This window comes from Schistocerca cancellata, chromosome 6, assembly GCF_023864275.1.
Source record: "Schistocerca cancellata isolate TAMUIC-IGC-003103 chromosome 6, iqSchCanc2.1, whole genome shotgun sequence".
Taxonomy (NCBI): domain Eukaryota; kingdom Metazoa; phylum Arthropoda; class Insecta; order Orthoptera; family Acrididae; genus Schistocerca; species Schistocerca cancellata.
In genome coordinates, this window is record NC_064631.1 from 447,739,450 (window position 1) to 447,765,610 (window position 26,161).

General features: G+C 39.9%; 1 protein-coding gene across 1 annotated transcript in view; it reads right to left on the minus strand.

The window, feature by feature from the left end:
* Positions 1-26,161, minus strand: part of LOC126190810 (nucleoporin SEH1) — a 180,354-nt gene that overhangs the window by 59,848 nt on the left and 94,345 nt on the right. Inside the window, exons 3-6 of the mRNA XM_049931372.1 lie at positions 11,971-12,232; positions 3,453-3,686; positions 3,218-3,372; positions 2,877-3,093 (exon numbers count right to left, since the gene is read on the minus strand). Of these exons, the coding sequence (XP_049787329.1) occupies positions 2,877-3,093; positions 3,218-3,372; positions 3,453-3,686; positions 11,971-12,232 (868 nt within the window). The remainder of the gene's footprint in view (positions 1-2,876; positions 3,094-3,217; positions 3,373-3,452; positions 3,687-11,970; positions 12,233-26,161) is intronic.

Sequence of the window (26,161 nt, forward strand, 5' to 3'; positions counted from 1 at the left end):
TCTCAATGAGAACTGATCCTGTTTATACTTATCAGAGAAGGTAATAACTGAGTTCCAAATAGGAATTTCACATGCAACTTAGCAAATAATCAATTTATAGAAAAGATATGATCATGGGGAGACAAGTACATACTAAACGACATACACAGAAACACAAATGTGCAAAAGAAGTACAGTGAGGAAAAACCGAATTAAATTGTCATGCAATAATTTTACAATGATTTACAAAAGAACCTAATGTAGATTAAATAGTAAAGCTCTGGATATACACTGTATACAATTCAAACTCCAAGTAAAACACTCAACTTCTTATTTCAACAATGTACACAGTATGAAGAGGTAGCAGTGTCACAAGCACTAATTTGAATACATTCAATAATCTTTAGAATTTGCTATCCTCCACAAAACTGTTTTAAAACTTTCAGTTTCCACAGAATCTGATACTAAATTCCCAAACACAAGACTATGAAAAGCGGTCCCTAATCAGCAAAAACAATTCTTCTAAGAAGACCACCAGTTCATGTCAATTAGGCTCTCATATATATTGCACAATTCCTTCACAGTGTTGTTTCAGTCTGTAGACCATCATGAAAATTGTATTGATTCTTTACAGTCATAAATAGAATTTCAATGTGGAGAATGACGACAGAAGGGCATTTACTTACAAAACTTATGAATATATTCTGGGTTATGAAGAATATGTTTATCCATAGGAACTAACTACTTGGGTACGCTAGTGCTAACTACTCTGGCAGCTAACTACTTATAACATAGGTAACACTCATGCTCATACTGCTTCTCTAAGAACTCTAGGGCAGATTTTGTTTAAAAGATAATGCTGAATAGTGAGGGAAATGTGTAAAGCTAACTGATGGTAATATGATACAATTTCCGTAACATGCTGACTCATACACACTGTGATGCCAATAAATATTAAGGCATTACATCAAAAATTTGCATGTATATCTTTACATTACACTCAATGATGCTACATATTTATTATTTATGTGATCATAACAATAGAGGTTAAACTACAAAGACAAGTTTAAAGGATCAAAATTACTAATGTAAAAAGAATACCAGAAATATTGAAGTATGTTTTAGCAAAACAAAATTACTGTCAATTGTCTAACAAAATAACAGAGGATTAATATGCCATTTCATTAAATGAAGACGTGAATAAGTGCAGGTTAAAGGGGAAATAGGAAACCAACTGTGGCGTCTCAAAGCATAATGAACTTTAGAATAGCTTGGTTCCTGTTCTGTCAGTGCCTGGAGACAGACAAGGATGCTCTCACATCCACTCCAGAGCAGCAAATTTGTTTATATTTTGCAGAAGCTATTAGTTTGTAGAAAAATATTAACTACAACACAAGGTTTATATGCCTGGAGTCATGCCATTATATGCACACCATTTTAAAGTTGCTCTGTTGTCCATGGCAGTATAAATTATTTGAGCTCATATTTTGCATATTATTGCTCTGTACCTGTGCAAAATTTCCAAAATCACTGAATCATATACTACTGTCCTCAGAGTCCAGAGTTTCATGCACTGGGAAGGCTCTACAATAGTAATACATTTGATTGTATATCCTTTAGGTGAGGTAGAGCTTTCTTTCCCTCTCTCACAGTAAGCATAAAATTGCCAATAAAAACAATGAGTTAATTAAGAAAGAAGACTTCCAGAAGACAATATACAGCACTCATAGACTCAAAACTCATGGATACCTGATACTGAAATGCCCTGTTGGTCAATTGCAGTTTTATCATAATAGATTAGCCATTTAAGTCTCCATTTCAGCTAGTAGCAGACGATATTCTCTGCAGATCAATGTTTTTGTTTCTAACATTTTTCATCTAAATACCGTGAACAAACAAACCTACAACTGCATTTTCAGGGCAGCACATTTCAACACAAGTGGTTTCTATTTACTGCAGTGTGGTGACAAACATTAAACTTGCATTCTATAAATAAATCTGCTGAAGAAAGCAAATACAATGGAAACAATGCTGCAAATGGCACAACTCAAAATAACATTTAATAAATGTATTGACCTTTCACAATGATACTTTGCATCAACCTGACAAATAGCTTTATACTCACTCTCCAGAAAATCAACTGAAACATACTGCAGGAGATAAAATTCCAAGGGGAATTTTTTTCAGTGCTTTTATGTATGCAGACTGTGGTCATTTGCAAAATCAATTACCCATCAAAACCTATTATTGGAGAAAAAATTAAAGTAAAAGCACTTTTTAACAACTACATAGTCACTTTTTATCTTGCTAATTCTGTCCAATTTCACAACTACAAAAGATTGACTGAGATTTGTTTTCCTTCTCTACCCCATCCCTTCCTTTCTCATTATCACCTAAGACATTTCAGCAGCTGTTTTCTTCATGCAGCAACTTCAAATTACAATTCTTTTCATTCTAATAGTGACACTAAAATACTTGTTACTGTTCAGTTATATGGAAGCAGTGGGTGCTGCAACTCATCCACCACATATTTTTGGCAACAAATCTTACGTTCATTAGCAAATTTGACACTGCTTTAAAAATCACAGGTAGTATGTTCAATAATTAAACCAAGACAGATTAAGTGACTGCAAAATGAAAAAAAAGAAATAAACCACAACAAACGTATAAAAACAGTTCCCGATTCTGTATCAAAGAACAGTTGATAGAAGCACTTTTGCTCTTTACAAGAAAAGATCTGAGAATCTCCTTTCACAAATAAACCTACCTTCTCCAGCGATCAAATTATTGCAGAATAATGAACAGATCTGCACAATACACTTCTACTCACAATGTATGTGACATACTAGTGCTGCCGAATATGGCTTGGGTTAGATATTGTGCCAAGCTTGTAATACCTTGCAGCACTGGTCTGTTGTGCTGAGCCACCACCAGAACCACTACCTCCACCACCAGCAACCAGTGCTGCTCCTGCTAAGACTGCAACTGCACCGACTCCTGGTGAAACTCCTGACAGGGCTGGTGTCGCCTGTGCTGGTGAGGAGATGTCTGTCTTCACTTGTGAACCGTCGCCTTTAAGTACAGCCACACATTTCCACTCTGATGCAAAATTAGCTGGAACAGTTGAGAATTACATATCATGCCATATCCTCAATCTTCAACAGAAAGAAAAATGAAATTTAAGGAGTATTATATTAATAGCAGTTTTCAAGATATTATATATATTTTTAAGAAGTACCTTTCCACAAACGAACACAACAATCATCTCCCGAAGAAGCCAACATAGTTCCAGTAACATTCCAGCAGACACGCCACACTGTTGAGTAGTGGTCTTCAAATTGTGCTTGCAATGAGACTTCCAGTTTTGTTAAACCACTCTGGGTACCTTTGTCACTGGTAATAAAGAAACCATTACATAAAAATAGAGGGGGCCAATAGTACATACCCTACTAATTAATATTCAGTATACTCACGGTAAGGGATTAAGTTTATAAATCTGAACATCTTTTGTTGCAACTGCAAGCAAGTGGTAACTTCTCCCAAGATTTGGTGCAAATGCAATATCATGTACTGGCTCTGTTACTGTAGATAATGTTTCAATTTTCACCCATCTCCGGCTGCATTCATTATACTCATAAATGAACACCTTGCCTCCAGATGATACAGTTGTATCATCACTCCCAACAGCCAACATAGGAGGATGTAACCTGTTACAGGAATACCACACATATCAGTGTAAACAGCAGCAGACTTTAGTTAAATATTAAACAAGTTTCACAAAAACTGGGCCAAACAGAAAAAAGTGCGCATCTTATTTCTATTTGGACTTTTTGTCAAATAGAAATTTGTCCAGAAAACAAAGAAACTACTCTCCCATCTATATCTCCAAACCACAAGTGTCGAGAATGAAACCTACACAGGTAAGCTATTACTACAAACTTTTCGACTATGTCAGTCACAGAGCAAATTTCATTGAACAAGCTTTATGTTTGCATTGAAAAAATATTTTGTAGGACAGGATCTCAAACACACCAAAATAAATTCGTGCAAAAGATTTTCCCTTAAAAGAACTGCACTTTATTTCTTTATCTCAGTGACTGATTCAATAAGAGTGATACTATGAAACTAAAGCCTTAAGGTTCATCATCTAGTTGGTAGCATGATTTTTTCCTGTCACCTGTGACTTCTTTCACCTCTCAAAATTATTTATGTGCATGGAAAAATTCCAAGACATACACTGTAGTCCAAAAGTCCATGTTAAGTTGTAGTTCCCCTTGTACCTGGCTGAGGTAGTCAATTCTGTAGGTCCGTGTCTAGTAAAGCACTGCAGCATTCAAACCAACTGTCAGGCTGATGTCTGTTTTACATATTATAAGTAATGAAAACTTTTTACACTAGGTCCCAAAATGAGCTTAGTTCAAACTACAAGTCTAAAAACTGTGTGGCTATGTACATAAACTGTATATAGGATCCCACTAGTGCTAATCTCAAATGCATCATACTACCACCATCACCAGTCCTAGTAACAGATGATAAAGAGCCTCTCTGATTAATCTGACAAAATTAAACACAGAACACAATCACACTTCACAGAACAAAGAAGTTAAGTAGTGCGCTAATGCACCATCACAAACAATTGTTATTTGCTATTTTCTTCACTGAGAAGATAAACAGGTTCGTAAAAATATATATTTTGCATATAGAAAAGCAACACTTACTCCAAATGTGGTTTGCTGTTAAGTGAGTATTTGCAACTCTCAAGAACAAATTACAGACCAGATACAATACAGAACCCAATTATAATTACATAGAACCTAGACAAAGGGGAGAGAAAGAGGCATAATTTACATAAGAAACCAGAATAAAATACATTAAGCATGTCCTTGTCAAGTATTATTTGCAAACATTTTATTGATTGCTAATATAAGGGGGTGTGACGAGTACAGTGACAAAGTTCTACTCAGTAAAGGAACTGCCATAAGAAGACAAATAGTGTTGGTAGTGTGGGGGGAAAACAAAGTTCAGCTTCCTCAAAAAGTCCTGGCATTACAAAATCTTTGCCATATAACAGTTAACACAAAGTTATACACAGAAAGGGTAGATTTCACAGTGGTCGAAAATAAAATACAAACGGTACCAAGACTTCTGACTTCTACTGATTTGGAGCTGTTCCCTGTGTTTAAGAAAATGCTTGCAAACACAAGGGGTGATCAAAAACTAAGGAGTGAAACATACATTTTATTTTATACAGTGAATACAATCAACTTATAGTACATACATTATGTTATTTTTCAACTTGGTCTCCATTTTGTTTAAGCGGTTGCAAGCAGTTGTCACTTCATGGGACAATATGCATATACCTTTCTGCTAAAAATCCTGTCCTTGCATGTTCAGCTACAATGTCATGAAGTGTTTCACCTTCTTGTCTGAAGCAAATTGTCAGCCTCTCAGGTTAAACTTCTGTTGCCCTGAGTCAGCTCCTCCATGCAAACTGTGTTCAGATCTGTTGAGCTGTGCTGTGTCGGCCAATTCGTCCTCGTTTGTGACATTTTCGCTACCAGCTGCCAATTTTTTTGCCAGCATGCTGCGAGATGGTGACATGATATTAAAGTATCTCCGTAAACCAGTATCATTCTACGGTGAATTTCAGTTGTGTTTATAAATTTTTCCGACAGAGATCGAATAACAATGCAGATTTCTTCAAAAAAATCAGTTTTCCAAATGAGTCCCCATTCGTCTTTACCTGCAACTAGCGATGCAGGCAGCGGGTGGCTGAAACTCTCCACAGTTACAAACAGCGTGTATCAGAATTATCACACACTACTAATTTCTCTGTAACAGACAAAATTCTACTAATATCAGCCTTGTAACCTTGTTTCTGATCACCCCTCATAATATTGAGACTTGGCCTACCTTAGGTGTAAATGAAATCAGTCAGTGTACGTTTTCTTGGGTTTGGTAGCTCACTGTTTGTTTAGAACTGCCATGAACCCAGCATCAATCTGGATATTTGTGTTCTGGCATCAAGTTAGCATTCCAAAATATTCCATAAGCAGTGGTGGCTCATGCAAAATTTTATCAGTGTGCTACAATGTGGTGGCCTATATTTTGACTTACAAGGGTAGTTCAAACGGCTCTGAGCACTATGAGACTTAACACCAGAGGTCATCAGTCCCCTGGAACTTAAAACTACTTAAACCTAAGGACATCACACACATCCATGCCCAAGGCAGGATTCGAACCTGCAACTATAGTAGTCGCGTGGTTCCGGACTGAAGTGCCTAGAACCACTCGGCCACCACGGCCAGCTACAAGGGTAGTAACTGAAACTAAATTTATTATATTAATTTTACATATATACCTTGAACTGTTTAAATACATTTAAATTTTTCAATCAATCATTTCACATTGGAAGTGGGAGGGGGGGGGGCGGGGGGTGACCTGAGTGAACGAATTGCCAGTCCATGCACTAGACCAGTCGGGCAGGGTGCCATTATGACAACAACTACTTAAAAATTCCTCATGCCCTACAATTGCATAATATTCTACGTGCAGTTTCAAAGAAAAATACTGACCTGGTGCTGTAAGCAATGCAGCACTCATAGTGCCAGAAGGGATGATGTCACATTAGAGCATGCACCGTCAAAAACAGACAGCTGTGTCCTTCTCTGAGTTGACTGTAGCACGATTAACCATCATTTCAGCACCTGACACTGATTTCTAATTATCACAGAGAGCATACTACACAACACGTTTTCACCCGTTTTATTTGCATACCAGAATGTATTCGGAGAGAAGTGGCATAATTGTAGTGCAATTTCTGGCTCACATTCAAAGAGAAATGACATACTTTTGGTGTGATATTTATGGTGTGTTGTAGCACATTAGTACATGATAATTGGCCACCACTGTCCACAAATTTTAGGTTGATTTGAATACGGACACCTAAATGATTGAAACAATGCAGACATTCAAATTTCCTGAGAAGCTAATAAAATTGACTTTGATGACCCTGGAAAACAGCAGAAGTTCAGGGATGTCTGTTGAGATTGTTTCCAATGGAATAAGGCCTAAGACAGGGGAGACCCATTACCCCCAATACTATTCAACCTGGTATTAGAGAATGCAGTAAGACCAATAACCACAAACACAGGAGGCAATATTTACAATAGATTTCTTCACATTTTAGCCTATGCAGATGATGTAATAAGTGCTAGAAGTATGGAGGCACTTACATCAGCATTCAATGAGGTTGAAGCCACTGCCAAGAAAATTGGTTTAGAAATTAGTGAGACAAAATCTAAGTACGTGGTTGATAGAGTTAAAAGAAACATAGATCTCCAGTTGGAAGGGTACACCTTCGAAAGAGTAGACAGTTTTTCATACCTTGTCTCAGTAATAACATCAGAAAACAAAGTGGAGGCAGAAATCCGAATTAAGGCTGCCAAGAGATCATATGGAGAAGTATATTCCATGCTCAAAAGTAAGAACCTAAATAAGAAATTAAAGCCGACACTTAACAAAACAATTATCAAATCCATTCGTATGTATGGCAGCCAGTCATGAGTACTGATGGAGAATTTGGAGAAGAAGCTAAATATCTGGGAAAGGAAAATGCTGAGAAAGATTTTTCATCCTGCAAAAGAAGGAGAGGTAAGGAGAATTAGGATTAATGAAGAAATAAGGTCTCTGTACAAAGAACTTGATTTGGTAACCTCAGTCAAAATGGGAAGGCTAAGATGATTAGGACATGCCCAGTGGATGATAGAAGAAGGGCTCCCAAAGAAGCTGATGATGGGACATCCTGGCGGTAGAAGAAGGAGAGGCTGACCATTTGTGAGATGGCTGGAAGATGTGGAAGCCGACCCGAGAGCAGTGGGAGTGAGGAGGTGGCGCACGAGTGCTGAAGACCAAGACGACTGGAAGTCTGGGCTTGAGGAGGCCAAGGTCCTCAGAGGACTGTAGTGCCGTGGAGTAAGTAAGTAAGTAAGTAAGTAAGTAAGTAAGTAAGTAAGTGAGTGAGTGAGTGAGTAAATAATCAAATGTACAAATCACTGAAAACGAAAAAATAATGATGAAAACTGGTTGAATATTGTTCTCGATTGATTCTGAATCATCAGAGAATTCATAAAATAACCTTATACAGATCTGTAAATTAATAATAAAGAATCTAGACTTACTTGTATCAAAAATACATACTCTATTCTTAAAGAGAACAATGTTTCCTGATAATAGTTTAAAAAGGATGGTAGTATGCAGTCTCATAATGTAAATAAGTTATTTTCCACAAAAAAGTACTGTTTATTGCCACTTTACACGAATCACAACATCATTTCTTTAACAACCCGACACAGGGCTGTATACAACAGAGTGGTGTCTGTTCTGTCGCAAATTTACGACACAACAGACATCACTTGCGATGACTCTGCTGATATTTACATGTAAACATGAAATATAGGAAGGGGAAGGAAAGGAAAAGGATTGGTGGGAAATCGTGACAGCTAGTCGCACAGCACATTGTGGTAATGCAATGGCAAAAGTTGAAAATATGTGGCAGACCAGGACCTGAATCCAAATTTACCACTTCTCATGAATAGTTGCCTTAACTGCTTTAGACATCCGGTCACGGTCCCGGACCACTTCAGTTTCACAGCTTATCGCATGCTGCAGTGCAGCATCACTTGGCCATTAAATGCACTGCTCAGAAATCCCAATTCCCATAGGAGTTGGGATGATATTTGTGCATTCACACTGAAACAAATACTGAGGAGTTCTTTTTCAGATACATACTAGGTCTACAACTTTGCTTATATCGTGTTTTTCTTGAAGTTTGGGGGTTTATTGTGAAAAACTTACAAAACAATTTTCATTCATAGTATTGCCCATCACTGGCCACTACATTCTCCCATCTTTTGGATAGCATATGAATCCCGTGGCAGAAGAACTGGGCGTCTTTTGTGAGAATCCATGAATCAATTCAATTTTGCACTTGTTCATATGATCGGAAGTGCTGGTCAGCCAGCCACTGATCGAAAAAAGATGGTAGTCAGAGAGAGCAACGTATGGAGAATACAGCGAGAGGGAAAGGACTTCTCATTTCAATGTTTCCATGTATATTTTCACAGGTTTTGCGACATGGGTTCTAGCACTAACCTGCTGCAAAATCACCTTTATGTGTCTATCGCTGTATTGTGGCCATTGTGTATCAGTGCTGGGCTCTAACGCATCAATTGCTTTCAATAATGATGTCCTGTGACTGTCTTCATCTGTTTCAGTAGCTACGAAAGCATTCTGTCTTCCCCTGCCATACTGGTCTTCGACATCAAAATCACCGTTCTTAAGGTGCTGAAAACATTCTCTGCACGTTCTTCCACTAATAGTTGCCTCACCACTGGTCTCACCCAGCATTTTAAGAGCCACAGCCACAGATTTGTTCATGTTAAAGCAGAAAATTAAAACTTCCCGCAAATGGCGAGAAATGGGTATGTAAGTTGACATACTTAATTGAGAATAACCTTATGATGCAATCACAAATCGACTAATATTTTTATGGCATTATGTTTTCAGATGCCTAACATTATTGTATTACACCTATGACCAACCACCTGAACCCCAACTACCACTACTGCCATCTATTGCAAAACACGGAAGCACAGAGTTGTAGACCTAATACATTTCTGGGGGTGGTGGTGGTGGTAGTGGTGGGGGGGTAGTATGTTTCTGTGCGAATGAACATATATCTTCTGAACTTCTATGCACTCAGGATTTGCGAGTAGCGAGTTTAATAGATGTGGGATGCTGCATTACAGGGTGTAATAAGTTGGAAATTTGAGCTGGTTAGGGATTGTGTCCAGATGGTCAAAGCAGTTAAGGCAACTCCTCACGAGAAGTGGTAAATCTGGATTGAAGTCCTGGTCTGGCATAAATTTTCAACTTTTTCTATTGTATTACCACAATGCACTGTGCGACTAGTTGTCACAATTTTCCACCCATCCTTTCCCTTTCCTCCTTCGTACATTTCATGTTTACTTGTAACACAGGGCTGGCTATGGGAAGTACCACATCACACTAGAAGACTACAAAGCTTCTATAGTAGACTTATCTACATTAGCCGGTTGTGGAAGATATTGGAAGGGTAATTTCAGCTCCTCCTACGCATCTGAAATGTGAAAGCAGCAGTACCTGCGGTTCACAATTCTGGGAACTGAAGCAGCAGAACAGTGCTAAGTAACACAACTAATCTGAATCTCACAGTGTATCAAGATACGTCAACTTAACTCTGCAGGAAACTGCACTTCACTGCCTTGATTTCTCTGATCTTAAACAGCTCCATAATTTGTTCCAACATGTTCCACTTCAAGCAACCACACAGTGCTTCATTTATGGAATGATTATCATTTGTCTCTAGTGAACATTACCAATGGCTCTGCCCCTTCTTCTGCTAATTTAACTTCTCCATGTGTTACTACCATATGAAAGCATCACGTATTGTTATTATTTATCCGTAATATACAGAAGAGCTCCCACCAACATCATGAAAGTCCCTACGACAGGCTAGGCCCAAAACCTCTGCAAAAGCATTATGAGGAATTCGATAACCTACCTAAAAGCCAGCATCATTTGGTATTAAGAAAATTCACCTACCACTTATGGCTACCGTAAAAGGAAATGTTCCTACTAGTGAGCTGAGCTAGATGCATCTTGCGCAGCTGAGACACCAAATGTCTACTGCAGTTTCAATGAGAAGGAAGTATGCCCACACTACATAGCCATCTTACACATTACCACATGAAATGTACAAAAAACAACTCCACAAATTAAAATCTTGATCAAGTGATATATTATTATGAAAAATCGTTCTTGGAATGCTTCAGAGACGATACTGCAATATGATCAGAGTGTAATGTCACCTCCTCCCCCCTTTTTCTCCAGTTTCAGCTATGAAGACCACCACCCTAGAACACATTACTTTCATCTCATTATCAATATGAGACTAGAATTAATTAATGCACAAAGCAATCTTTCCAAGTGTTGCATGGCAGTGGCTATCAAATACCACTATAAGGTGCAACACATGAGCCGATGCTCACTCTTTGAGAATAAGTTCCCAAAACTTGTTAACTGTCTTGATGACAGTAGTATATCCTGACAGTTTGTGACTGAGAATGGTATGTGGAAAGTTTGGTGAAAATGAAGAATGGTCTATTCTGCTGTTTCATACATCTGTATAGATGCTAATGAAGAACTTCTGTTTCATTTTCATTTATTTTTTTCTATTACAAAATTGCATAACAAAAGCAAATCCATAAAAACAAGAAACACTGTATAGCAGCATGCTATCTGTGTATCCTAACAATCCTGCATAACAGTTACTACAATAATGTGAAGCATATGCAAGCATGCTGGCAATCACTCAGCACTTGGTGTCATTTGAGTTCAGCCAGCTAGCTAGAAATTTTATTTTTCTTTGATGTCGAGATACACAGTCAAAGGCAGCATATTATTTGATTTTACTAGTTTCGCTCATCAAACATGAAAATATTCGTACATTTTTATATAAAGACGCTCACTTCTGATCAGTGAAACTAGTAAAATCAGATAATGCACACCCTGTAAATTAATTCCTAATGGTACCCATATCCTGTGCAGGCAATGCCTGTTTTTCTTCATCTTTTTCTTCTTCACCACAATTTTAATGCACATTATGATTGACAATAAGTAAAAATTATTATACTTTTTGAGCAAAATAATCTTGAGTGCTGCCTGGATTTGAGTGAACCATCTAATTAACACAAGTAACAAAAATGCCAATGTAGGAACTGTAGATGTTTGGAACACAATATTACACCACAAATAACAAATATAAAAGCAGTTAATTACAATATAGGAAAAATAAAATAATATTAATCAGCATAAATAAACTTTAAAAACGTTTTACAAATTTATGACACTGCTGTTCTTTTGTGCTCATTTTCTTTTTCTGACATTTACCTGGAAAATGATGGATTCCATGACACACAACTGCATGAAAGCTTACACGATATTTCATGTTGCAGTGTCCACTGACTCAGATTCATGACATCTGGAGCCTCATATATACGAACAACACCATCTGCAGAACATGTTGCCAGCAAAAGACCAAGAGATTTTGGTCCAAATTTAACGTCAGTGACTGAAGTTCGTGAATCAACTAAGTTTGTTCTCCTTACCCAGTGTCGCATACCACGTTCTCCAGGTACAGAACCCTCACCCACTGAAATAATATTTTGTAATTAATGTTCACAAAAATTAAAGTTAAGAATAGTTACAAATCATACTAGTACAGCTAAGCAGTAAATTCAATTCTAATGGGGAGGTGAGACAGTGACGAACTGTCGGGGGGAGGGGACACACACACACACACACACACACACACACACACACACACACACACACACACACAGTATAGCGAGTGATTTGTGGAGGAGTAGGAGGCGAGACAGTGAATAATATGTGGGAAAGGAGGAGATGAGATAGCAAATGATCTGTGTGTGTGTGTGTGTGTGTGTGTGTGTGTGTGTGTGTTCGGGCGGGGGAGAGAACATGATAGCAATCAATACGGGGGACGGGGGGGACGGGGGGGGGGGGGGGTGCAAATTGTAGAGTGGTGAAGGGGAGGGGGAGGCTATACAGGCTTTTTAGCTAATAAACGTTATTCCATGGTATAATAAAATTTCGACAAGCAGGTGCTATCCAAATATGCAGATGATTTTACTGAGATCTTCAAAGACCAAAGTTGCTCTACGACACTGTCCACCAGAAACAGGCCTGCCACGCCTTTTTCCCCAGTGTGCTACCATCGCGCGCGCGCCCGCCGCCCCCCCCCCCCCCCCCAACGACTTTCTGAACACATACGAGTACTGTCGTCTCAGTACCACCCATAATTGGAGCAATTTAATGATGTTTCAATTACCTCTCATGTCCTAAAACAAGAAATATCCTCCCCACCCATCCCACAGTTTTATTTGCTACCCAACTGATCTATGTAGTATCCTTATCAATCCCTGTTCCAACTCTTCATTGGCCTCATGGCTCATATCCCTGTAAAAAGTCTAGATGAAAGATCTAACCCGTACATACTACCACTACTGCCAACTCCAGTTCTGTCATAAGCACTTGATACCCCATCAAAAGCAGTGCCACCTACGAAAACAGCCATGTAATCTACCGACATAGTTCCTACCATTGTGTGGCATTCTACATGGGTATGACCATTAGCACAATGAAGTTGTCTGTCTGCATGATGGGCCACTGTTGTATTTTAGCCACGAGACAGCTGACCCACCAAGTTGCTGAGCAACACAGTGCATTTCACTAGAATGGCTGCTTCGCAGCCTATGCCATCTGGATCCTTCCCAACAACACTAGATTTTCTAAATGGCACATAGAGTATCTCTCCCTGCCTGCAACACATCCTTCATTCTTACAACTGCACTGGTCTGAGCCTTCCCTAGTCCCTGTCCATCGTCTGCCTCTATCACTTCCCTGCTCCCATTCTAGCCTCAAACACGCCTTCTATCCCAGTCCACCAGCATAGTCCTTTCCCTTCTCTCTGCCCCTCTTCCTCCCATACCAGCACAAAGTTCCTGATGCTGCATCTCGCAGCCCACTATTGAGTCCCTCCGCCCCCTCCCCCAACCACCACCACCACCACCACCACCACCTCCTCCTCCTGAGATCACTACCCACTTACGCCACGCTTCCGCAACCAAAGACGATAATCGCCAACTGTGTGTGAGCTGTGTATGTATGAATGTGTGTGTTTCTTAGTATGATGTGAAATTTTGTCCAACAGCTACAATATATCCTACAGTCTGATTCTAAGGGTGCCTCTCTGCTGTTCAGTGTCTCCACTATATGGTGAACAGTACTCTATGACAACATAAATGTTGTTATTCTATCCTGGATTTATTATTGTTCAAAGAATGTTTAGTGGGATATGATACAGATGAATCCTATAGAATTTGGATATAAGAAGAAAAGAAAGTCATTCTTTGCAGAGCTGCTATCTTTCAAGATAACTAGGCTAATATTGTGAACTGCATCGATGTGATCTTGAGAAAAAGAATTAGGTAAAGTATTCAACAAAGGAAGTAACTCATAAGACTTGTAGCATTAAACAGAGTAAGATACAGATGAAGAAGAATATCTTATCAAATCACTTCATCAGCTGGTATGATACTGTTCAAAGCTAAAGATATCATCATATCTTAACAATTTTATCATGACTGCTCAAAATGACAATAAGAGGGAGGAACTTAAAAGCTTTGAGGAAGCATACAACAGCAAATATAGTTTCAACTGGATGCAACTATGCACAATAAAATAAAGTCATTGGAAGGAAAATCGGGCTTTGGAGTTAACCAAATTACCAAAAGGAGCAAAAAGACACACTTTTTATACAAGTTTTTCAACCGGTTGGAAATAGTGGTACAGTTTGCCAACTAAAATTACAGTTAGTTAGGTCTCACGCAAGCTGGAAGATGTTGGAACATGTGTTTTTGCATGTTTCTGTAATAAGAGGGATTCTAGACAAGAGAAGCAGATCCACATTAAGAACATCAATTATAATAAAGTTCATTGTTGCTCTTCATGTAAATAATGATGGTTACACATCAACAAGATGGTAATTTCAAAGTAATTTCAAAACTGCTTCATACAATTTAGGTTTTGACATTGAACATTTGTATGATGGCACATTACAAATACACTATGGCAGACAGCATATGCACTGTATTTATTAATGCATTTCAGTTTTTTTAAGAATGCAAAACTGTTTCAACATCTACAATAAACAAAACACAAGTTGCAGGTACTGAGGACAGTTATCTCCTCTATCACCAACATTTGGAGATCTGAAGTACCTGACAATTTTTAACACAACTTGATCTTAGTTATAGTGTATTTTTTGAAAGATAACTTTATTCTCCTACCTTGGAGGATGCAGTAAAGTTGAAATGAATAGTCCTATATATTGATGATACAATTAATTTGGTTATTGTTTATTGACCAAATAAGGGAATGAATTATTAAAAGTGTGATACTGGTACAGACTTCCATGGGAGTAATATGAAATGAGGAGATGCCAGCATAAAGTGCTAAACCACAAGAGCAAATTTATAGTCATGATGCGTTATACATTTCGTTAAAAACAGAGACAAAAATTTACAAACAGTAAGACAAAACAATTAATATAGTAGACAGTTCTGTACATATGGAGCTACTTGCTGTCAGCATGTGGTAAATTTAGAAACGTAACAGATAACAAAAGCATAACAATTCTGACTACAGTGAAGATTAGTACTTTCTTCCATCGACCCCTTCAAGTCATCACTATCCATGATGCACAGTTTATTGCAGCAAAAGATGCGACTGAAAATAAACACTCGTTGCAATGCTTATTCAGGGGAATGGGAAAACAGACGTCAGTACTAGTTTTTTCTGATCACTTATCAATTTACAGTGAGACTCATACAAAATCTCAAATTTTAGCATCACACTAAACGTACTGAAATTAAGTATTTCTTTAGTCAAGAAGTTGTGGCAAGAGATATGGGTGTTCAGTGTATTTTTCAACAAGAAGTCAACGTTAGACTCCATGATGGAACTACTGATGAGTATTTTTTTTAAAAAGAAAAAGAAAAGGGGTGGGGGGGAGGGGGGGGGAAGAAGAAGAAGAAAAGTAATGGCATAAACATTCACACAGAAACTAAAATGCGTACTCTCTTGGCCATGGCAAATGTTTGCCTTCCCATTATTTTATGTACTGCTCCATCCAGGAACTACCATTAATATTATAACTTAATTTCAATTTAATTAAATAAATGAATGTGTTACATTATACAGACTCTTATATAATTTAAGTTATTCCTTGATTTAACAAAAACTCTTTACAAGTGATATAATGCAATACTCTGAGAAGTTGTTAGAAGCAGTGCATTACGTGTCATGTAGTTCTCACAAATAAATCGGTACATTATGCACATTGCAGTCAGTGTTACATTCTTTATTGAAGTTAAGAGTTTTTAAGAAACTTTAACAATGATAAACACACTGAATAATGTATTAATTCATATCGCCAACATATGCACCCAGTACTGTGCTTGTGCGAGAATACAGTAGACCAGGTTTCCCAAACTATGTTCTGTGGGACACAGGTGTTCTGATGGACAGAAAAATTTTATTATGGTTTCTGTGCTATGATTCAAAATCAAAGTTCTCACTGAACAAAATATTTTTGTCATTTTTTTAAATTTTATTAACCTACAAAATAAATATTGTATTTGATTGAAGTACCACAATTCTCAAAGTGTTCCACCAGAGGAAAAGTTTGGGATCCCCTGCTGTAAGCTAGTTAAAACTTTGTTCACCACAATCTGTACACCAAGGGAGTGTACGTTGAGTATGATGAAGGAGACAGTAATGGTACACAAGAGCTATAGGCAACTCAGCTGTTGAAATACTAGCTAGGATAGTTTCATTCCGCCAACATTTTACTTAGAGCAGAATATCATTTGGATACTGTTTGTATCTGTTTGTTTCTCAAACACACACACAGTATGTGCTTCTTTTTTCAGTCTAAAACAGTTACTTGTCACAGTTCTTGCTTTTCAGTCTTTTCATTAATATTGGAAGCAGGTGTAGGAAGGGGGAAGATGGATAGAACATTATGGCTTAATATCCCATCAACAATAATTGTAGATGGAGCGCAAGCTCAGACTGGGGAAAGATGTAGAGGGAAATTGGAAGCGTCCTTTGCAACAAGACCATTAGATAACCCATGGAATACTTAAATCTGGATCGGGTCTTGAACTGGAGTCCATCCATAAGCCAGTGCAATATTTTGCCACTTCATCACTTTGCACGGATTCTGTGAAAACAATTTTCTTACAATTTTTTAGTAGGTAGAATGAGTTATTTTGTCTCAGCAGAAGTTAAAGGAATTTACTTATAATTTATACACTGAAAATATGATCCTACATTTTATGGCAATATCATGAAAAGGATAGATTCTGCTCGCCATATAGTGGAGATACTGAGTCGCAGATAGGTACAACAAAAAAAGACAGTAAAACATGTAACCTTTCAGCCAAACAGCCTTCTTCCAAATTATACAAAAAACAGTCTCTGGCTGCTGAGGCCAGACTGCAAGCAGCTGCTCATGATGGGTGTTAAAATCTCCCAAAAGTAGGAAAGGTTTAGGGAGTTGATCAATCAGTGAAGCTAATACATCCAGGGGTACTGCACCATCTGGAGGTAGATATACATTGCAGTTATTTCCTGTGTTGTCCTTATTCTGACAGCCAGAGCTTCAAGAGGGGTTTGAAGGGGCACAGGTTCACTAGAGATTGAGTTTAGGACATAAATGCAAACTCCACCTGACACTCCATTACAGTCACTACAGTTCCTGTAGTCTCCCTTATAGCCACGGAGGGCAGGGGTCCGCACTGCTGGGAACCAGGTTTCCTGGAGGGAAATGCAGAAAGCAGGTGTAAAGCTTAACAGTTGCTGGAGCTCAGCCAGGCGATGGAAAAACCACTGCAATTCCACTGGAGGATGACGTCGTCATGAGACTGGGAAGGCATGGAACATTCAATGAGGCAGTTTACACATTCAATGAGGCAGTTTACACCTCAGGGTCACCTGCTTTCACTGACTTTTTGCCTGAGCAGTCTATATCCATTTTGCCTGAGGGTCCAGTAAGATCTAGGTCCCCAGCGGATGCCAGAATCTCCACCTCATCCACAGACACAGAGCTTGGAGGTAGCGATGGTGTGGGTACCACCACAATTCCCTTGGTCTTGAGGGACCTTCTTTTTCGATTTCTCTCTCTGTTCCTTGGGTTTCCCTGGATGGGAAGACTTCACTGATTCAGTCTCTGGGACTGAGAATGAGCGTGAAGCCCTGCGACCAGCTGCTCTTGGGCTCGTCAGCCACTGGCGGGTGTCATCTTTCCCATCAGCAGAAACGTGGGAAGGGAGTGACCCAAGAGACTCCTTCCTACTGAGACCAGCTGAAGAAGTTGTATGCTTCTCGGGCTTAGAAATGGAGACGGACGTCCCCGATGGTTAGGGGTGGGGTGGGGTGGTGTTGCTCCTGAAGTAGTTGGTGCAGGAGCAACGGAGAGGGAAGTACCCTCCCCATCACCAAGGGGGCATGTGTAGTCTTCTGGTTCTGAGAGGTGACTGGGGTTGGTGGAGCTGATGTGGCTAGAACTGTTGTAGCGGCGGCTTAAGACAATGTCATGCGCACAAGGTGCAGGAGTTCAAATTTCCTTTTAGCCTCAGTGTAGGTCAGTCGGTCCAGGGTCTTTTAGTCCATGATTTTCCTTTCTTTCTGGAGAATCTTGCAGTCTGGCGAGCAAGGACAATGGTGCTCTCCACAGCTGACACAAATGGGAGGGTGACGCTGGCAGTACAACAGGAAACATATGACCGAACTTCCAACATTTAAAGCACCACAATGGGAGAGGCATATAGGGTTTTACATCATAGCAGTAGACCATCACCTTGACCTTCTTGGGTAATTTATCACCCTTAAAGGCCAAGATGAAGGCACCAATGGCAACCTGTTTATCCCTCGGAACCTGGTGGATACGCCAAACAAAATGTAAACCTCACTGTTCTAAATTGGCGTGCAGCTCATTGTTGGACTACAAAAGAAGGTCCTGGTGCTACATGATACCCTGGACCATATTTAAGCTCTTATGGGGCGTGATGGTTACAGAAACATCCCCCAGCTTGTCACAAGGGAGTAACACCCATGACTGGGCAGAGGATGCTGTTTTGATCAAGACTGACCCAGATCTCATTTTGGACAAGCCCTCCACATCCCCAAACTTGTCCTCTAAATTCTCAATAAAAAACTGAGGCTTCATCATCATAAAAGATTCCCCATCAGCTCTCGAACATACAAGGTACTGGGGTGAATAAGAGCCACTGCCATCCTTAACCTGACATTCCTCCCATGGTGTGGCCAGGGAGGGAAACGATTTGGGGTCATACTTCTGTACACTGAATTGAGCCACCCTGATGCCACCCACTCCAACCAGTGGCCCTCCCCACGGGCACCACCCAGCCGCAGCAAAAGCCACCATGCAGGATGGCCACTGCCGGGAGTCCTGATGCCCCAGGAGGATGGGCATCTACCCCTTGGCGTACGTGGGGAGTTAATGGTGCAGACCAGGAAACATGACGGCCCCACCACAACGGACGGGCTACTGTGCTGGATATCAGGTGCAACCAAGCAAAGAAGTCCATTACCATCATCAGCGTAGAAAACGATACTGCACAGATGATGGATAAATATGCACCCAGGAGGATGACCTCGCCCAACAGTTGGAGAATGAGCAGAAGTGCAGATAGGTCTCAGTGCATGATGGACACACTGCACCACGTAAGGTGCCCTTCCCCAACTGGCTCGGTCTACAGGAAAATTTTGAAAAATGGAGGTGAAACCCTACAGAGGACTATCACAAAAGCCGAAACGTGTGAGACTCCTTTTAGTTGCCTCTTACGACAGGCAGGAATACCTCGGGCCTATTCTAACCCCCTGACCTGCAGGGGAGATGGGGGGCAGGGGGGGTTAAAAGGTTGGGAGCAGCTTTTGGGTGGTGGACTGCGGTTCTTTCTGCGGAAGTAAGGTTAGCTTGCATGTTGAGGTATTTGGGGAATGATGGTGAGCCAAGGTTCAAGGTTAAGGAATTCTGGAAAGTTAACAAGGAATGATTTGGGGGCAGCGGGGGTGGATCACTGTTGCGAATTGAGTCAGACAAGGTTCAACACTGGTCTTTGGTTGAGTCTGACAGTTGGGTTTGGTTGTGAAAATGTGTTTCCACTGTAGGGACTGGGCAAAGGAGAGAAGGCATTTAGCACGTCCTGCATGACTGAATTGGTCGTAGGGTAAAAGGTGAGGCCTTTGGAAATGACTCATACTTCCATGGGGCTAAGGGTTTTGGAGGAAAGATTCATGAAGGTGCTTCAGGTCCTTTTAGGTTCTGGATTCTTTTGGTAGTGGGAGGGAGTTTCTGATGGTGGGATAAATACAGTAGGTCTGCGAGGCAGGGACTGTCAGGTATGCGGGACTGCGGGGGAGGTTTGGAGGTGTTGTGGAGGTAGTGGACAGTGGTAGGCCAAGGCAGGGGTAGGAGATGAACAGGCTGGAGAATTTTGAGGTGGCGTTGTGTATGCTGCTCTAGTTAATGGAGGATAGGAGTTTCAATGTTGGAAATGGGATCCAGGAATTTGGGATTGCATAGCAGGAGAACTTTATAGATGGAGAGGAGGTATTGCAAGGACATTTGGGCTTGATTGACAGCGTTTTGCAGAACTATTTTGTTGAGGGTTAAGGACTGGCGGAGTCTGGGTCATTGTGGAAGGAAGGGTTGCAGCCGGAGATGAGTAATTAGATGATAACTTCATTTAGGGGGGGTGGGGATTCCATAAGCCAAGCAACAACACAGGAACAGTATGTGGGGCTGGGTTCTGGCTACGGGTAACGATACCTTCGTACCAATACCTAACCAGTACTTAACCCTCACTGACCCATGGCCATCGCTTCTATAGTGAAAAGCAGCCTCTCTTAAAATATATGAAGGGTCTCACAGAGGCCTTCACAGACTGCAATTACCCTCCCAACCTTGTAATCCCTGTAATACACCGAGACGCAAGACTTGTTCCACACGCCCTCCCACCACCACCTACTCTAGTCTGGTCAGTAGCATCACCTACCCCATCAAAGGCATGGCTACATGTGAAACCAGTCATGTGACCTACAAGCTAAGCTGCAACAACTGTGCTATGTTCTATACGGACACAGAAACCAATAAGCTGTCTGTTCTCATGAATGGCCACCAACAAGCTGTAGCCAAGAAACTGCTGGAGCACCAAGTTGCTGGCACACTTCACAGCACAACATTCCTCATTTTAATGACTGCTTCACAGCCTGTGACATCTAGCTCCTTCCTACCAAGATCTGCTGATTTAATTGCACAGGTGGGAAATCTCTCTACAATATATTGTCTCTTTCCATAACCCTCCTGGCCTCAACCTTCATCAGTCATTGTCCTTCACCCACCTGTCCCTTTCCCTGTTCCCACCCCAGCACTACATAGCAATCTATTCCACCAATGCATCCAGTCTTTTTATTTCTCTCATTTTACCCTACCCCCCCCCCCCCCCTCTCCCCAACCCTCTGTGTAACCTCCCAACTGCACCAAGCTGTCTTTCATTCTCTCCGCCTTGTCACTGTATGCACCCACAAGCAGCACAAAAAACAACAACTTGTTTGACAGTCTTTTTGTTGTGTCTATCTGTGACTCTGTATCTCCGCTATATGGTGAGTAGCAACTACTATTTTCATAATAGTATCATTACTCCACCATTGATTTCCCATTGTTTGATTTTATCCTACATTCTATAATTTACATAACTGCCTGTTTATTTTCCTGTGAAATGGTTTCCGCTAACTGTGTTGTATGTTGAGAGGGAAGGGTAAGATCATCTATGGGGTACTACCCAGGGTGTAAACTGTAACAGTTTACAACAGAGCACATTGGTGTAGAGGAAGGTGAGACAAGTAATTACATATACAACACTTTTTGTCTAACAAGTCGGGAAACTACTACCAACTGACCTACTAAAGCGAACTATTCTACAGTGTGTGCGCGTCACTCAATATTTTCAGTCTCCTCTTGTTTTCTTTGTTCTAAGTACTACTCTGAGAGAAATAATGAAATTGATCATTTCTGTACTTTAATTTTGTGTTGGGACACATTTGCGTGTGCGTGTGTGTGTGTGTGCGTGTGTGTGTGTGTGTGTGTGTGTGTGTGTGTGTGTGTGTGTCACACGCGCAGTTGAATGGAACTTCTGTACTCCTCCTTATGTAACTCAAAAATCGTGGCCTCTAGTGTAAAAATTGAACTGCATTAAATTTCTTACAAAAAAAGCACTAAATATTTTTTTCTTGAAGACTAATACTTTGTGTGAAGAGAGCAAGAGCATACTGAAAATCTTACATGAAATGCACATGTTGTAACTTTGTAACTTCAGCAGTTGACATGAACACTGCAGAGAATGGACATACTACAATGTAAATGCTCAAGACAAATAAAGATTGTAAATCTTTGATCTTACGCCAAGTTCGATGTGATCAGATGTGTGAGAGTTTATGAGTTACCGATATTTGGATCAGTCTTCATAATTCACGTAAACAGTTGAAACAATATAGGAGATTATCTTTGGAGATGTGTTCGTCATTCAGCAGCTGGAAGTAGTGAGACACTGTCCTACAGCATCACCCTGCTTTGATACAAAGTCAAGAAGAATAAGTTTGAGGACAGCCGTGGTCAGAGTAGCCAGACCATGAGGACAAAAACTAAAAAGGTGACTCTATTGGAAGAAGAACAATTGAAGGTAACTTAGAGACCACATCCGCCATGCATGCGCGCACACACACACACACACACACACACACACACACACACACACATTTTTGAAATTATTTCAAAGAAATACTTGCTTGCCTGGGGGAACTCAGGAATCAGAACTTATATGAATGAGGACACACTGTGCGGTGCCCCACAAAGCCATCTAATTAAAACAAGGCAATAATATTCTACATAACAAGAAGAAAAGAAGGTATTTTCACAACCAGGAGATAAATAAACATGTTTGTCTTGAATAATTGAGACAATCACTGTGTGTGTTTACAAGGTGTTATTCAAATGACATGCATATACATATCAATTACGACAGAAGAGTTTGAGGCGGGTTTGTCAAAGAGTGATGACGGGTAGCAGCAGGCAGGCCAGATGACAATTGTTCAACTTCATGTGCCTACTATGGTGGTGTGAGTCTCCACAGTATGTCACTTCAGTGGCTTATCACCAGAGTAGCAGCCACTCCCAACACTTTCTCAACACTACACACCAGCAGCGCCTGTGCAGTTAACAGCAGCATCCCCAGTTCGCTGTTCTACGCATCAAGTAAGCTATGGTTTTTTCAGTTTGGAATTTTTTAAATTTTTTTATTATTCTATTGTTGTGTGCACAGGAACCTGCAGGATTACTTAGCCGGCATTTGTGAATGAAGAAACATCTTGAACACTTAATTTAACTACTTAGTTCAGAATTTAATTAACAGTGTGCGCCTGTGCAGACTAAAAAATCACAGGGAGGCAATGGAGGAAAACAGTAAAGTGATTAATGTGAAATTAGAGAAAACATTAAGAAACTCACAGGGAGCCCTTAAAGTACTTGGGGATGATATTAAAACAGAATTGGAAGCTACCATTGACAAGTTGGCGGTGATTAAATCACAGACAGAAGCATTTGAAGAGGAATTAATGTCTACAGTTAACATACAGAGAAATAAAATTACTGTTATGGAGAGATAATTAAACTATTTGCCCAGCAAAGTAGACATGGACATTAACACACAATATGATTTACTGAGGAGTGAAGTACACAATCATTTGCAAGGAGTTCATAATAACATACAAACCTTAAACAATTAATCTCATGTACACAGGTATGGGTCACAATGATAAACCAGGGAAAATTATTAAATTCAATTTTGAGTCCCCAAGTAACCATGAATGGTTTGGAAGAGAGACTACAGGAGATTTTACAACAAAAAGTACTGGATACATCTAAATCTACTAGCATGAAACCAATTCTCTGGGATATATTGCAGATCACATAAACGAAATACAGAAATAGTGGGGGCATCTTAGAAAACGCAAAAATAAAATTTACAACTAACAAGATTAATAATAATGTTGGTGTACCACTAGAGTCTTTTTGTGGATATTCAAAGTGAAGGGGAATAAATTTTTCTAAACAGTTTCCAAACCTCAAACCAGGTAAAGAGGGGAATCCATACATTTTTTAAGGATGTTCTCTAGATCATTACCGAAAAGATAGGGAGACTCCAGAAAGAATGTATTCTACAATTAGTTATTTAGTCAGTGATGACAATTTTTTTAATAAAAGATTTCCATCACAGTTTCAACATAAAGAAAGAGACGAGTAAGTTCTTTCCACTGTTTTGTGGACTTTTTAAGGTGGTAGGAATACCACATCCTAAGACTGTTTCTGGTCGATACATTCCAGGTAAAAGGACTATACAGTACTGTTAAGAAATATACACCCCCAGGAGAAATTGCACATTCTGCAAATTTGGTGAACTAATGCCTACCTGAAGTCCACTGGCTTTCATCTTTCTTCTATAGTTTCTTCAAAGACATTCTGTTTCCTTACACTATTCTATTCCTGTACCTCTTATTATTATATCTTATTTAACAACTAAATTGTATGATGTAATATGCTGCACGTTAGGCATGTCACACATTATGCGGGAAAATAATGAGGGAAAGCCTGCCCATGCAGTGCAACTGTTTGAAATACGTGCTAACATGAGCGTAATTAGCATAAGATAGCAGCGTCATCTCTTGACAATTTAATTAAATGCATGAACAATAAAACAAGATTGTTTCAAAGTTTTAAATAGAAAGCAGGGGATACACAAGGAATGGGAGTAGTGGACATGAAAACTAGGCTATATTTAAGTAACATAATGTTTGATCAGTGTGAGATAACATAAATGATAATTAATTACCTGTATATACAGGGTTAAGAAAAATTTGTGCACTCTGACTTCTCAGTGTGATTCCTCACATACTTGCAATACAAAAATATCTGTCACAAGATTTTGTCCTGCACATATTTCTGGGTGTTAAAAGATTGGCTGACAACACCATCTTCACATGTACAGTAAGTACCTCTGTCGGCATATAGGAGTAGTGGTATGCACTTTGTGCAGAGGTCAGCATTTTCGGTTAGTGTGCAGCAGGTAGAGGATTTGATTCTTGGTACAGGCATATTTATTTTTATTTGCCAATTTTATTCTGTCATATAATACTGTAGCACACATCTTTCCTTCAGCCACATGTATCTGACATTTACATAGCACAGTGTCTTATAATGGTGAACATAACAAAAGCATGATCATACAAATTATAAATAGGTTTCAAAATGAAATTTTCACTCTGCAGCAGAGTGTGTGCTGATATGAAACTTCCTGGCTGATTAAAACTGTGTGCTGAACTGAGACTCGAACTTGGGACCTTTGCCTTTTGTGGGCAAGTGCTCTACAGGCTGAGCTACCCAAGCACGACTCGTGACCCGTCCTCAAAGCCTCAATTCTGCAAGTGTCACCCTAGAAAGGCAAAGGTCCCAAGTTCGAGTCTCGGTCTGGCACACAGTTTTGATCTGCCAGGAAGTTTTAGAAATAGGCTGTTGAAACAAACAACCTATCAAGGTTGTAGGACAGAATACCAACAAAAACAATATCGATTTCAAGATGCTAAAGATGGTTGCAGAGTTAAATAACTCAACATCTGCTAGTCATTTATAATACATGCAGTAAGTCTGTTCAGATGTAACACATTAGCAACCATTGACAATAATAATTTCCACATTAACACAACCATGTGACATTTACAAAAGAATATGCTATTCTCAGAGCAGATGCTCAAAGCGACACACCTGCATTTCCAAACATTGTGCAACCCCTGCTGTATCATACAGCCCCGGGCTCTTCACAACATAGCTGCATCCACAGATACAGGAGCAGCATGAACACACACTATTGGTTCTTCCACATGTGTCGCTGGTGTAGAATACATATGCTCCTTCAAGTGTCCCTACAGAGAGAAATCCAGTGGATTTAGGTCAGGTGAATGTGGAGGCCATACAGCTGGACCTATCCATCTGAGCCATTTTCCTGGAAATGTTCTGTCTAAATACTGTCACACATCAGTTCCAAAGTGTGGAGGTGCCCCTTCATGTTGGAACCGTAACTACTTCTGAACAAGAAGTGGAGCATCTTCCAGTGTGTCAGGCAAGTAGTTCGAGAGGAATGCATGATACTTTCGTGCAGTCAGCAAGTCAGGGAAAAAGTAGGACCCAAACTGCTCTGCCTCTCAACATTCCAGTCCAGATGTTGGTGCCAAAGTGGGTTAACGTCACACCAATGGTGGACATTGTGCGTACTGAAGACACCCTCATGAGCGGGCACTGATTCATCTGACCATATTACAGTGTTTATGAAATCATCATCAGCTTTCTGTTGTTACTGGAACC